This window comes from Protomyctophum parallelum, assembly GCF_964188405.1.
Source record: "Protomyctophum parallelum genome assembly, chromosome: 3".
NCBI classification, from domain to species: domain Eukaryota; kingdom Metazoa; phylum Chordata; class Actinopteri; order Myctophiformes; family Myctophidae; genus Protomyctophum; species Protomyctophum parallelum.
Genome location: NC_139698.1, coordinates 15,450,293 through 15,466,082, shown reverse-complemented (window position 1 = coordinate 15,466,082; position 15,790 = coordinate 15,450,293). Strand labels below are relative to the sequence as shown.

General features: G+C 42.0%; 1 protein-coding gene across 2 annotated transcripts; it reads left to right on the top strand.

The window, feature by feature from the left end:
* Positions 1-1,092: 1,092 nt before the first annotated feature.
* On the top strand, positions 1,093-15,489 carry scn1ba (sodium channel, voltage-gated, type I, beta a). Of its 2 annotated transcripts, XM_083760704.1 has the most exons (7): positions 1,093-1,224; positions 2,244-2,388; positions 8,435-8,601; positions 10,416-10,653; positions 11,442-11,583; positions 12,696-12,767; positions 12,977-15,489. In XM_083760704.1, the coding sequence occupies exons 2-6, from the start codon at positions 2,337-2,339 to the stop codon at positions 12,760-12,762; spliced, it is 666 nt and encodes a 221-aa protein (XP_083616830.1). In that variant the 5' UTR covers positions 1,093-1,224; positions 2,244-2,336; the 3' UTR covers positions 12,763-12,767; positions 12,977-15,489. The 2 variants fall into 2 exon arrangements, with proteins under 2 accessions (XP_083616830.1, XP_083616829.1); XM_083760703.1 differs by lacking the exon at positions 12,696-12,767.
* Positions 15,490-15,790: the final 301 nt, after the last annotated feature.

Below are 15,790 nucleotides of genomic sequence, written 5' to 3'. Positions count from 1 at the left end.
CAGATTTCAGATATAAAATCGGGTAGTGTATTGCCACCTATGACCCTAAAGTCAGGTGGTGCCCACGTCCATGTTGGTTTTGGTGCCCCCCCCCCCGGCGCGCGCGCACACAAGCGATCACAAGGCGCCAAGGCGGGGATAATAATAAAAACAGTTACCATAACAACAGCAGCTACATACCTCTCCTCCTTCTCATTGCACTGTCTGCTGAAATGCATCACTCTATTCCTCCTCCCACATCCACCTCCCACCACCCCCACAGGCTGATCAGCGCTTCCAGTGGACAGTGGTCCACTCTACTCCATGTAGCCGCGTCTAGGCTATAGTTTCACGTCTCAGTCACCTTATCCTAAATGGAATATATCATGGATCTTGGACATGTATTTTTCAAAGCGCGTCTGCATCTTTAACAGCGAAAGAGGGTGTTTCTTTTGTTGTTCGAAAACAAAAATCCAAGCCACGCTTTTGCCCCAGGCTGCAGCAGAGGTTGGTGCCGATGTGACGGGAAAGGACCTATCTGACTGGGAAAAGGAATTACCCGACCCCCTTAACCATTTACAGTAATGGGATTTGGGACAAGCGATACCACAAAGAAGAACATAATTGAGATAAAAGGATTTCTTAACAATATTTTAGCCTGCACGTTGGATCAGGAGGTTACATCTTTGGAAAACTCAAATTATTGACAAAAACGGAACACATAATTTTATATAGGCTACCAAAAAGTGCCAAGCTGACAAGTGACAACCAATTGATTTAATTGGGCTAGGTCCCTGCACACAGAGCGCGTTTTCGACGTTTCTCCATCGGTGCAACCACCATTAAATAGTGTCCGGATTTTTAGTTTGTCCGAGTTGATTGTTTTCTTATTGGTAATGGTGTTACACATAATATGCACCTCTGTCCTCTGGAATGCATAATTAGCCCATATTTCACATTTTAAATACTTACTAGAACATTGATTATCTACTGTCTACTGCCTATGCCATTTCCCCTTTCTGATTAATGGCATTTCGGACCAATGGTAGGCCTACTAGTAGGCAAGGCTATAATAATAAAGTCTACCATGCACAACAAATAATCCGATATGGTGTAACCTCCGATTGTGCGAGATAGGCATATAATGTAAATAAATCAAATATCGTTTTCATCTCAAACCAGCTGTATAATCATCTCAACATCTACAAGAGACCGTCCCTAGATCACTGCATGCCATATCAAGAGGTAGGCTACATAGCTGTTATAGAAATTAAACTATAATGTTGGTATATTGTCTTTCTATAGCCTTTCCCCTCTTTTGCCCATGCATGTCATAGTTGATTCTGAAGTAAGGACATGAAACTGCGTTACAGAATGCATTCAAGTTGATATATCACTTAGCTCCATATGTGCCATCTCCCTACGCTCATTCAATATATCACTGAGTTTGAATTGTAGGCTACTTCACTCAACTCAAGCTGCAGCATCTTTGATTATTCTTATTAGATTATAATTTATTGTGCACAGATTACACCAGATCCTTTGACATTATACTCAGTCTCGTAAATCTAAGAATAAAACCCTATGTCTTCCACAAGCTGTAATTTTGAATCATCAATCGTGCCATTGATTCACTGCCTGCCTGTAACTCAAGATAGGTACTTCTAAATGGAAGATTTAATGCAGAGTGCTGCATAAAACTAAGGGTGTGTCACTATAGCACCTTCTCTGGTGGTGGATTATAAATGGTTTAACTTAATGCAGAAAGAAATCTAAAGCCCTGTGGTGCTCCAGACCAGTGGTAATAGACACTTAACAGAGCACACAGATTCCCAAAGCGGAAGCATCTGAATTAGGGGGTCTCTCTGTCCGAGTTGAGTGGGAGTGTCACCACTCACCACCACCGACCTGCCACATTGCTGGTGTGAAATAGTTGATAAGCATGCATGGCAGCCACACCTGAGCTCTGCTGATGTGGTGTGCTGGACTACTTTTGGCAAGTGAACACCTTTTTATAAAGTAAGAGCAACAGAAAGCGGAGGTGATAATCTGACAGCTATAGTGACCTGAGTGTCATCAACAGCAGACTTGAAGAAAGAACAGACCTCCTCCGTGACTTCACATTCCTTCTAAAATGTGAGAGCAAAATCTTTTTGCTCTCACACACATTTTACAAACTAGGTGCACACACCTGAGACACATGCACACATACCTGAGACACATGCACAGACCTCGCCTCATGTCTGTCTCTGCATTTTCCTCAGCATGAAAGTGTGACTGTGAATGTGTGAGAGGGTGCCAGAGAGCGTGTGTGTTCCAGCAGCATTGAGTGCGGCCAATCCTTCTCCCCAGCGAGGATGTCTGAAGTCATGCTGCTGCTGCTACATCTGACCATTCTGGTGCTGCAAGGTGAGTGGGGCAGTGGGTTTGTTAGGGGTTGCTTTGTAATTGTGTGTGTGTGTGTGTGTGTGTGTGTGTGTGTGTGTGTGTGTGTGTGTGTGTGTGTGTGTGTGTGTGTGTGTGTGTGTGTGTGTGTGTGTGTGTGTGTGTGTGTGTGTGTGTGTGTGTGTGTGTGTGTGTGTGTGTGTGTGTGTGTGTGTGCGTGCGTGCGTGCGTGCGTGCGTGCGTGCGTGCGTGCGTGCGTGCGTGCGTGCGTGCGTGCGTGCGTGCGTGCGTGCGTGCGTGCGTGCGTGCGTGCGCGCGTGCGCGCGCGCGTGCGTGCGTGCGTGTGCGTGCGTGTGTGTGTGACTTGACTCCCCTGTATTCCCCGAATGTTCATCTATAACGGGAATGTTGGCAATGCACATGATATAATCAACATCTTTCAAGCAAAAAACATATAGCCATATATCTTGCATTCTTTTGCATTTTAGCCAGTATGGAGAAGCTTAGCATGAACAACAGCCTTGAGTAATGGGTTCTTGTTTGAAATTCCAAGCCAGTAATATGGTATCTATTCCTGCTAGGCATGCAAGCGTACATGGATGTTGAAGACACATTTGTAAGGTTTACATGAATTACTGTATGTCTGTCATCATGAAGTCCACTATGCATTAAGTTCAAAGGTGGTATACATTGTTGATTCATTTTTTATTTCAAGGATAGTGTGTGTGTGTGTGTGTGTGTGTGTGTGTGTGTGTGTGTGTGTGTGTGTGTGTGTGTGTGTGCGCGTGCGTGCGTGCGTGCGTGCGTGCATGGACTTCAAATCCATATTTTGCTCCATCCATCTCCATCCTGCTCAGATATTATATCTACTAAATCAGAGCAGCAATCACATGCACATGCAATCCATAGTGTCAATTTGACTGAGAGTGTAAAAATGGATCTGTAAGGGTCAATTTGTACACTCAGAGTTAAATTGACATTTGAGATTTTACAGTGTGGGCATACTGTAAGTGCTCCTGCCTTTGCTCCTCATATGACATGCCATAAACCATCCCAATCAATGGACTGAGTCACCAGTCCAGTGCAGAGCCTCATAAAACCGAGTGTGGTCAATTGAGAGCCATGGTGAAGGCAGCCGCATGCCCGCATCGACACTTCCACATCATAGAAGCATTAAGGCAGCAAATGGTGGAAAACACAAGTTGCTGAGAAAAGTGTGCACATCCACTTCACTGTCCGTTTGAATGCAACACTAGAATACTCTAGACACTAAAACAACACTCTAAACAATAAATATTCAGTAAAAATAACACATCTACAAGCTCCCATTCACAATGTAACAGTGTTGTGAGCTTGGATATCAGCTATTTTCTCCAAAGAGATTTGGTGTAGAGGGGGAAAAAAGGGGGGTCAAGGATATAACCCTGAGGGACCCCGGTCAATGAAGTACAGTATATAGGCCCTAGGGTATAAGTGGTTAATTACTGTATGTATCAATACCGTATACAGTGCTTGTACAAGCCTCTCTTGTAAGCCTCTCTCTGTCATCAGGTTGTATAATGGATGGATCTATATTGGTGGGTGGTTACTATAGCAGCAGGTGTTCCAAACAAAGGCATTCTAGTCTGCTGTCCTCCATCTTTTGAGTGGGCTCCGATCTCAAAAGGAATGTGAATGCACAGATGATCATGCCCCAATTGTGGTTATTGTAAGAGACTCTGCTAAGTGGCCTTGTGATTAGAGTGTCCGCCCTCAGACTGAGAGGTCAGGGTTTGACCCCTCGCCGGGTCATAACAAAGACTGCCCTGCTTGGCACTCAGCATAAAGGGTTGGATTGAGGTACGTCCCTGCGACATACACTGCGATATACACTTGTACATCAATCTGCCTCACGCTACAGAAACAGGCTCCTGCCCTATGGGCCTCATGGCTCGGCAAGGCTTACAAACAAAGCAAGACTCTGCAGACGTAGGGTCTAATGCCATTTAACTTAGACATTTAACTATCAATTTGATTGTCAGATCTAATAAATTGCCACAAAGGGGATGTATTGTACGTCACGAATGCACTTTAGAGTCGTGATCTAATTGCATGCCATTGCTGCATGTCCCTTATTCACTAATTCTCTCTGCTATTCTCTGCACGCGCACACACGCGCGCACAGGCACGCACGCACGCACACACACTAAAAATGGAAGACTGGGTATTTCATTCTCTTAGCAGACCTTGTATTGAACGGTGCTTTCCTCGAACTGTGCATATTCTACAAACTGTTAATAAGATGTTCAATCAATCAACACACGCACACACACACACAAACATTTGCCTTGTTCCTCCAGCTGTGGCACAGAGGATAGAATGTCCATTGTTCCTTGTTCCTTGTAGCTAATGGAGGGTGGGAATTCAATTATGTAAATAGGGCTTTGAAGACCTCCAGCCCAGTGTACAAATTATGTCAATCTGCACTGTGGTCAAAGGAACAACCAAAATACAGCTCTGTGAATTGTTCAGGAAGAAACAATTAAGGAAAGAAATGAAGAACGGAATACAGTGTCACTCTCTAGAATAAATATATATTGTCAATGTCAAGCAAAAAGTGTGAATGTAATGAAATGATGTTATGCACATAGTAAAGAGCTTTGGATTAAAGGCACTATAGAAATGCGAACCATTTTCGATGTCATTCTTTAATCATTCAACATGAAAAATGTGATTTGATTACTGAACACAAATTACTATTCACTCTATTCTACAGTAGTTGCATAAGAAGGACAGGAGAGTGCTTCTTAAAGTCCAGATTAAATGGATAGGCAGGTGGAACATAATGTTGAAGTGGGCAAAGAAAGGAATCCAAATAAAGGAAGATAATGCCACTTCATTTGGGAAAATAGATACCTACACTGTCTATTCAAGAAGACCCAGACTGTTGAGATGTCAAATAAAAGTGTAAAAGATGAAAGATGACAATTCCCATTTGGAGCTCAGAGTCAACAAATCCCCAAGCTCGTTGTTGCTACTGCTGTCACTATACTAGACAGCTGTTCTGGATGTGACAGCTTTGTGGAGTAAAATGGAACAGACCTACTGTACTCACTCACAATGGAAAGTTCCTTGTTCGCTTTCTGTCAGGGGAAACCAGATTGTGTGTGTGTGTGTGTGTGTGTGTGTGTGTGTGTGTGTGTGTGTGTGTGTGTGTGGGTACTTGTCCTGTATGTGCGTGTACATGCATGTGTCACTACACAGGTGGCAATCCCAGCATGGAAACAGATTTTGTCCTCATCTGTCTCAGTTGGTTTAAGCAAACAACCTGATCTGTATATATATATATATATATATATATATATATATATATATAATTATATAATTATATATATATATATATTATTTTTTTAATTATTATTTTGCTGTGGCAGTCTGAGGGGTAGGCCTATATAGCAAATATGAAGGATTAGTCCACCACCCGGCCCCATCAGTAAAATCTACTAATCTGCAGTGTGGAATATTCATTGCATAACCCTGAAAACCAGTCATCCACAGATTAAGCAATGGATTTGAATATTGTACTCCGTGTGTTGTGAACACTATAGTGAGAATGGTTGCAGATTGGTGGATCTTTGTAGTCTGCAGACTCTGCACTGTGGATGTCTATTCATCTGTCCATAACCTCTTTCTTTCTCGTGCCTTCACCTGTCCTGTCTACTCAATCAGCAGCATATTTGCTGCCCATGCGGAAATCTTTGCCTTGCCACCTGTCTTGTATTGCTTGACACTTGTGTATACTGTAATGCTACAGTGTTTTGGCATCATGTTTCTCGCCATCCCTCCTTCTCTCTCTCTCTCTCTCTCTCCAATGTGCCATTCAATTTGGCTTGAAGCAACAATGCACACTCCCGTAGTCTATTTTGCTATATGGCATTCCTATTTGCCATTTGTTGGATGAGCTGTGTAATGGGTGTCTCCTCTCCTCTGTCTGTTTTCCAGATCCCACTTCCCTCTCTGTGAGCAGTCAATATACCAGCCATTTCAAACCCTTACATAGGTGTTTATATGCATGGAATATCCAAGTTCCTGTTTCAATTTATCTGTGCCTTTTTATATTTACTCTATTTTCTCTTTCTAACTCCATAACCTCTGTGTTTTGCTCTCTTCATGTAGTGTAACTTGATGTGATGATGGGAATGTCTTGTAGTTGTAACTAAGCCTAGTTTTTGCAAATAATTCCAAGAGTTTGTTTTTAAGTGCTTAATTGAGTTATGAGATGTAGAGATTTTTTTTAAACAATTTGGACAGTAGGCCTACGTTGTAAAATCACGTAAATTACTTTCTAAGAATGAATGTACATTCTTGTGAATGTCTCTGAACCTTCTTGCGTTCTAAAAGTAATACTTTGAATTGTTTGCAAATCCTGTTTGCCTAAGAGCTGTTGTGTTGTGTTCTTAAATTTCTCCTCTGCTCTACCCTTCCTTTGTTTTCTCTTCTCCTCCAGTGCATCAGAAACCTGCCTCTCCCCATGCTTTAGTAGAAATAGTAGTAGGCTATGCTAACTAAGTCTATCCTTCTTTCTCTTCTTTCACTCCTAGAAGTTAGTGTCACTCAGCCAAAAATAAGCCAAATTAACTTGGAAATCTGTTGGTTTCAGTAAACATAGTAGTAGTATATGTTAGAAGTAAATTCTCTCTCCTCGTCTGCCCCCCCCCCCCCCCCCCCTCTTTTCTGGAGTGCAGCAGAGGTTCTGTTTTTATGTTCTATTTTAATATGCTGCAATACTTGCATCCCAGCGAGTTCTGTAAAGGAAAAGATTACTGCAAAATGATGTGCAGTCTTTATCAATCTCAGCCAAACTACGGATGATCTTTCGAAGCCACCGCTGCGCTGACCAGTTCTGCCATGTGTTTCCTGCCCCTCCCCTCCCCTCCCCTCCCCTCACCCCACCCTACCCTACCCCAACCTGCCCCCTCCCGTTCTCATGAATCAAATCAAAAGCGTCCACAGAGGACAAAGTTGAAAATAGCACAGGATCATTGGTTGAGATCGATGCTGAGGCCTCAGTGGGAACAGCAGAGTGCAGTGTGAGAGAGAAACTCTTGGAGTTACAGGTGTGTTTCTCTATGGCCGATGAGCAGTTATGTGTCATGATGATGATGATGCTGATGGCATATATAGACTCCAGCTTCTATATATGAATTTAGCTCAGTTTCTGGAGGAAACACATACTGCAAGGAAATGTAGAAGAGTATTGCTCACTGCAATCTGTTTATTTCCCCTCAGTTTCTCAAGTGAACAAAACATACATCATCTAAAACACCCCAAAAGCAAAAATGAAAGAGAATGAGGTGAAAGTCAAAACAAACAATATCATGAAATGAGTGGAAATAAAACAAAAGAAACGCTATGCCCTGTTCCATAAAACAAGCATGTTATGGCCCATGGGATTAAGCACGCAAATAATTACAACAATTAGCATTGTTTTGTCCAATTGATTGTTTGCCTGCAAGTAATATGTTATTGGAAAACACAAGAGCTTTTCTTGTCAGCATTTTTCTCAAGCCACGGTTAAATAAAAAAACAATAAATATTACATAGTCATATTTGTCAGGTGAAACAAACACTGGCTCCGTTGTGCATCTTTCCTGCTCTCCAGTTTGCTCATAACATTAGGCGGTGTTATCAGGCGCTCCGCTGAGTCCGCTCCGTTCCGGTGTTTATATGTTTATGGTTGAGAGTGTGGTCTGGGTGTTTACGTCTATGGTTGAGAGTGTGGTCTGGGCATTATAGATTTGCAGACTTCCGCCGTGCCCGTGTCATAGCTTAGGAGACAGCCAATCATGACTAGGTCGCGACTACGCGATTGGCTGGTGGCGTTTAGGCGCTCCCATTGGCTTAGGCGGCATGGGGGCGACTCCCATTGATGACTAGGTCGCTATTAAAAACGGGCCTGTTGTATGTCAGGTTTCACCTGACAAAAAGAAGGATGATGACCATTGACCACCTAAACAAATATTGTAGAAATAGAGGAAAACCAAAATGGCAGTTTTCTAACTACATCTTGCCCATCCTCGTCATACTTTAGTTCCCCTGTGCCATGGTGCCTGCGTGGAAGTTGACTCGGACACAGAGGCCGTGGCCAAAGGAGGCTTCAAGATGGGCTGTATCTCCTGTAAGAAGAGGGGAGAGGTGCCTGCGACCGCCACTGTTGACTGGTTCTTCAAGGCTGTAGATGAGAAAGAGTACACTCATGTGAGTATAGCTTATTTCTCAAGACAGAGATGTGTTTAGTAGTGTGTAGGGGTTGGATCTGATATGAATCAAGACTTGCTTCTGTTGTCTCTCTTCTTATAACTATAAAACAGAATGCATACAACTCAAAATAAAACAACATTTAAATAATATATAGTATATACTATATATATTTACACACACACATGCAGGGCCAAATTAGCCATTAGACTGGTGGGCCTGGGGTCGAGGGGCCCTTCAGGGAAACTGGACCGCGTGGTACTGGGATGCCCTGACAAGGGCTCCTGGGGCCCTTCATTGGATCATCTTAAAAAAGATGATAAGAAAAAGCAAAAAAGTAATAGCGCTATGAGAGTCTCCAAAAAAGATCACCCCAGGGGCCCTCGTGGGCGTTACTCCGTCTCTGCACACACACGTCAAATGTAAATGAATGCTTGCTGATACATCCAATACGTAGATATTGCCTTGGCAGGTAGTAAACTCAGCTGACTCATGCCCATGTGTATTTCAACCAATTACATGACACAAAAACACAACTCATAACAGGAGCCACTTATATACACAGCTAAGTGGACAAGAGTTTCATCGTCTCCTCTTCCCTTTGGGCCAAACAACTGCCATGCATTTATCATGAAGAGAGTGCAGCGCCATGCATCTTTCATGGCAGGCTCTTTTCCTCTGTGTTAGCGGGAAAACCTTCTCATTGCCTTGGCTAAGTGCAGTGGAAGTCTTCCCCCTGCAAAGCAAGGAGTCCATTATGTCCATTAAGTGGATGAGAGAGAGGTCTCATTGGTGTCAGTGAGATTCCATTAATTTAGCAGGCGTGGTCAGGTCTGGAGCCTTGACCAGTGCTGAGTGAGTCACCAGGAAGGATAAATGACTGGTGGGGTTGGGGGAGGTGGTTGTTGTTGATGGCTGTTTTTCCTGTTCTTTTAATGTGGAAACTGAAACGTAAACTGCCATTTCAGATTAAGGCTGGATAGAGTGTGTGTGTTGACACCTGTATACAATCGCTGTGAAACATGCTGAAAAACATCCTGACACCCAAGTGAAAGCATGTGAAAACAAACATGGCCTACACAAGCCTTTATCACACGTAGAGACAAATAGAATAAATAGCCAGAAATGGATGAGCTATGTGCTCTTCCACACTCCGGGAAAAGCAACACCAGCTGTGTGACTGTACTGAAACAAAACCAGGACAGGTGGGGATTAGATCCTTGACCCAAGATACCCAAGATATTGACACAGAGAGCACAGAGGTCACCAGGCAGGCAGGCAGTTAGCAATGGCATGATTCAGGCACCCATCAGTAAAGATGATGATGCAGTGTTCACACCAAGGGAACAAATGGTATGTTTTCAGCTACCGTAAATGTAACACAGTTATGCTAGGTGTTTTAAGAGGTGTTTAATCCACAGGATTTAGTTTAGCTTGTTGCCTTGTTTTATTTTGGATTCTCCTTTAGTTGGAAATGTGTTTGCGGTGAGATACTGCAAATGCATGCAGCCGTATCACATCCATGTTTAATGAAATGGCTCTACTGCATAATTAAATCAGAGCTAATCCCACAGTGCCACGTTGGGTACTGATATACTACAAGGTCCAACATGTTTAGTCACTCTAGTTGAGTAGATGGTAGGCCCTATCATCTAATAAACTAAAACGACTAAACATATTAAAGTTTGTAGTCTAATATTTACTTACTTACCGTGAAGACCAGGTAGGTTATAATAAGAAACTTGAGATGGCAGTAGGCTTCGAACCAAACTGTGACTGACCATAATGAAATTCTTCTCCATACTTTCTGGTAGATTTACAGCTATGAGGGCAAGGACGGTGAAATCATGGATGACCGTTTCTACGAGCGTCTGGCCTGGAATGGTAGCAAGCGGACCGACGACCTACAGGACGGCTCCATCTACATCCTCAACGTCACCTTCAATGACACAGGAACCTACCGCTGCCTGTTCAATCGCATCCTCAATTTCGGGACCTATGAGTACTATTTCAATGCCACCAAGTTCGTCAAACTCAGAGTGGTGCCAGAACGTAAGCATTTGGGTGCCGGGATATTATTAGAAAAAGAAAAAGAAAAAAAAAACACACACACACACACACACACACACACACACACACTTCGTTATGTCATGTGTCTGTGTGAGTAAAATACTGCGAGTGCGTTAACAATGTCTTGGAAAGACATTTAACGGTATCTCCCACTTCCCAGAGCCAAATATTGACCACAAATGAACTGAAGGTAAACTGTGTGTAGGATTCAGGAATATCCTCATTTCTGCACTCAAGATGGGAATGCTGTATGTATGTACAGTATGTATGTATGTATGTATGTATGTATTTTTGGAATACAGTATTAACTGGATAATAAAAAACCAAGGGCACAGAAGGGAATATGATTATGAGAGGTTCCTGAAGTCATAAAGTAAATTCAGAAATTAAGGAATACCCAATTAGAACGCTTTCTTAGCACTGATGTGGCATGGTTATTAATGAAGCCACCCGCTAAGAAGTGTGGACCTTTACTGACTGTAGTATGCTGCTAATATTCTAAAGTAAAGATTGTCAACAACAATTAAATAGTGACATTTCAAGTAGAACACTGTCCCCTTGTGGCCACGCAAAAATATATTTGATATGAAGCAACATGCTGGAGAACTTTAACAAATTATGAGCCATTCTATGAAAAATGTATACCAAGCCAGCCTTCAGCGTTGTTTGTTGTAGAAATGTAATTATTTAATCTTATTTATTTCTGCTACTTACCGGGTTTGGCTCATCTTTTTCTCTCTCTCTCTCTCTCTCTCTCTCTCTCTGTACAGGCACCCGGAGCGTGGCATCCATCTTTTCTGAGGTCATGATGTACGTCACCATCATTGGGCTGCAATTTTGGCTTTTAGTGGAGATGATTTACTGCTACAAAAAGATATCAGCAGCAGGAGAGGAAGCCTTAAGAGAGAGCGCGTAAGTGGCACATTTAAACACAGCACTGACATGTACTACATACCGTACATACACAAAACATGCAAATCACTCACATTCTGATACAGACACGCAAGGCCAGTACATTTCCAGATCACGCCTGGGCCGTCCAAATCATGGGTCACCCATCTTTCCATCTGCATGCCTCTATATCGATCTTTTAAAAAAGTATTCCATTTTCCTTTCTCTGCTGAAATTACTTCACAGGCCTATTCATACTAAGGTGACCATTGAAACGTACAGGAAGACGTCACGCCGCGGTGGTAAGCGACTCACCTCTTGGTGATGTGTTTGGTCCGACATACTAACAGTCCAACAGGCATTGGTCCGACACCCTACCCCAAACCCTAACCTAACCCAAACCTCACAGGGAAGCCATGGGTGAGTTTTAACCGGTAACGCATGTCGAGAGCCACGGGTGAGTCTTAACCGGCCACGCATGTGTCTGTTGCATGTCGGACTGTTAGTACGTCAGACCAACATAGGCGCCCACCCCCAAACACATCTCCCTGTTTTTACTAAACACCGTTTTGGGAACCTCGCATCACCAGACTTTCCACCTCGGAGGAAAGTCTGTGTTCCTAAATCTCCCATGTGATCCGGTCTAGGCGTTTTTAGACCGGATGATGAAAACAAAAAAAATAAACCTCAGTGTTGCTTTGTTTTGTTTCACATCCCGAAACCCGAAATGGTATGCCTCCCAGGCTACCGTTTCGATGGTCACCTTATCACCTAAATCTGGAGTATGAATAGGCCTTAATGCTACTTCTATTCACTGACTCACTGGTTCTCAAAGTGGGGTCCAGGGAGCACCTCCGTGGGTCCTAATTTTATACTTTGTCTATTCGAAAACAGCGATCTACAAGCTTACAAGCTTGTAGATCTATTTTATAATCATTTTGAAAAATTATGGGAAAACTGGGGCACAACATATTTTCAGGTGGGGGTCTGCAGCCAAATACATCGTATATATCAATTTAGGGGTGTTTGACATGAGAATGTTTGAGAACCACTGATTTTCTCAGTTTCATACTATAGATATTCCTCCACCTGCCTATGTACCTTTCTTCCCTCAACCTTTCTCTCTCTCTCAGGGCGGAGTATTTAGCTATAGCATCGGAGAGTAAAGATAATTGCGCAGGTGTGCAGGTGGCAGAATAGCCCTGGTAGGTGTGGATTCTCAGTATGCAATTTCTTTTCTTTTTAGATTTGTCTCTTGGCTGTACTTTATCGTTTATGTTGTGGATACTGTAATGTTTACTTACTGGACATAACACATTTTACACTTTTAAAAGTTTGGTGTGACCGCACCCGTAGTGTAGTAAAATGTGATTATTATTTAGACAGTCAGTTTCAGTTTTTAACATTCTTGCAGATCGAAACGGGGTTCTACAAGTTTGAGGAGCGTCACATCTCCATCATCACTGCCACTCACTTCCGACAACTCTCTTCTCAACGACGGGGAAAGATGAGGACCACGCAGGACACAAACTCCGCTCACAGATTTTCTTCTGCAAAAGAGATGGGAAGGATTTAATTGTTTTCCATTCTCGGTCACAGAATGGAACATAATTGGCTGTTGTTCAACAGGAGAGAAAGAGAGAGCTGTATATAGTTGTGTACACATCAACGCATACAGTATGTTGATTATAACATGCATTGTATATTCACCACTTGCATTGTTTTTAGGTAGTTTCACTTCAGTTTGGTTCATTTGTTCTCAGTGTCATCATTTTTCATCACACACAATATATTGCAAAGAACATTTCAACCTTCTCGTTAGTCTTAATCAGATGTTTAAAATAAATTAAACAACATTAGATGATTACATCCCCAGAAACTACAAAGATAATGCACATTGAGATTAGCGACAAGCGGGTCCATTTTATCAATGAGCACTGCAGCGGTTAATTACGCAAGTCATGATTGTATGCATCAAGGTGTCGTCAGGTCTGGTTTAACGGCATCTGTCTACGAAGCACGACTGTCTACCAAAATGTTACTGTAGCCTTCCACTCTGGGATCAAACTGACACAAAACAAGAGGTGTTTTGTGTTCACACAGTCAGTTACATACATCGTTATTTAATGGAAATACCACAGAAGTTGACATTTAGCTTGTCATTCCTTCAAAGTAGACCAACCAATTTTCACAACAGCGTTGTACCTGTTTTTCATTAATTCAAGATCTATTTATTCTCAATTAAACGTTTTTATTTTATTTTTATTTGCAGTCTGACATTGGTACAGAGAAGTGACTTGCATAGTTATTAACTCAACAAGCTCAAACATTGCAATAGAATAATGCTACCAGATTGTATTTTTCTTCATAGCTAAAAAACAAAAAATGTAAGAATGCTTTTGCAAACAACTACTGAAATGTTTTGCTCAGCCAATAATAACTTTCACACATCCTGCTTCAGAAGCAAAACATAGGAGCTGCAGTCAACGTGCGACTTCCTGTGACATTTGAAAAGACAATACTTACCGCTAACCACAACCCTGTGTGCCATGTTCACTCAAGACCAAAAATGAAGCTTTAATTATGTATGTGGGGGCATGGAAATGAAGCAGTATAATGTGGCTTAACCTTACAGATGTCTGTCTGAAAATAAGGGCTATAATGGGGACCAATACCACAAACCTGTCCAGTGTTCTTCCTACAGGAAAGCCTATGGAAGTGACATGCTCTTTTTATTAGGCAACTACAGTATGCAGGGAAAATTAATAGCGCTGCCTACATCAACACATCAGCCCCTATTACTGCATTGCAATTAACTACATAAAAATAGTTACCCAATTAATTAAGCATGACAGGGGCATACTGTACTTCCTTGGTACAGTATGACTATGAGCCCTTTGTAACAACTACTAATGAAATACAGATTATAAAATAGTCATGGCAAATTAATTTGCAATTACAGATATTTCTGTGAGCCATCAGTTTATATATTTTTTTAAAGATATTTTTGCCTTTATTTGATAGATTTTACAGTAGTTAGACAGGAAAGGGGAGAGAGATGGAAGGATGCGGGAAATACACGCAGCAAAGGTTGTCAGGATCGGGACTCGACCCACGACGCGCTGTCAGGCTGGATTACCAGCCTATGGTGCCTGGACCGCTCGGCCAGCCCAGGCCTGTGAACCATCTGTTTGATTGGCCATGGCCTCAAAGGGACTAGAAAGAAACTACATGAAGTAGCGGTAGTTAAGAGATGCAGTAGTATTGACTGAGGAGTTAACATTAATTAATTTGTCCCTACAGACCTGTATGGAACATGGCACATGGGAAAGCTTTACATAAAACCTTTACTACCTTTTCTAAGTGACATTACACTACTCCAGTTCCTTGGCAGGCAACTCTTTACACTTGACTAGATAGCAAAATATAACACTGCCATCTTGCATGCCTTCTGTCTTTTTGTATGTTTAGCAGCTAAATGCCTGCTCTTTGGGAGCATACACGAGCTGTCTGGTCTTACTCTATAAGCCTGCTGACCAAGGAAGGATGCTCTTGATCACACTCTGGATTAAGAGTGTCTACTAAATGCCTAAACATGGAGGGCCCCAGCCACATTTTGAAATTTAAAAATATCTAATACCCACCTGTACATAGAAAAGGAATTCTGAAACAAATGGCAGACCATATCAGACCAAATCATGTCTAACAAGTTTTACAATGAGTTATCAGACAAAACAATCTTATCAAATGGTCATCTGTGGCCTAATCTGGTGCATATAAAATTGGTCTTTTAAATGAAGTTCAATAAATATTGCTCTTGACAACAGCCTAACTGATTCACATCTCACATGATTTTCTTCAGCAAAGCATACCTCCAGTTTTCTCTAAGTCTAAATGTGTGGAGATGATTCTTGCTAAAATGCGATTAAAAATAAAGGTCATGGGAATATAATTTTTGGTTATCAGTCCTAATCCTTGCATCAATTGTCATAACCTACTCAGATTAATTTTCCCGAATAACTTTCAGCTATACATTTGTGTGTATTTGTTTTACAATATCCTTGCACTTAAAAAATAAATGTTACCTCCATCATCAGCGTGACAACAGTGACGGTTAGCCATGCAATCAATACGCGAGAGAGGGTCAAACTGGGATTATACATACATAAAGCCTGCCCTATGTGTATAACCAGACAGTTGGCCATACAGTATGTTCACTACTCGCATG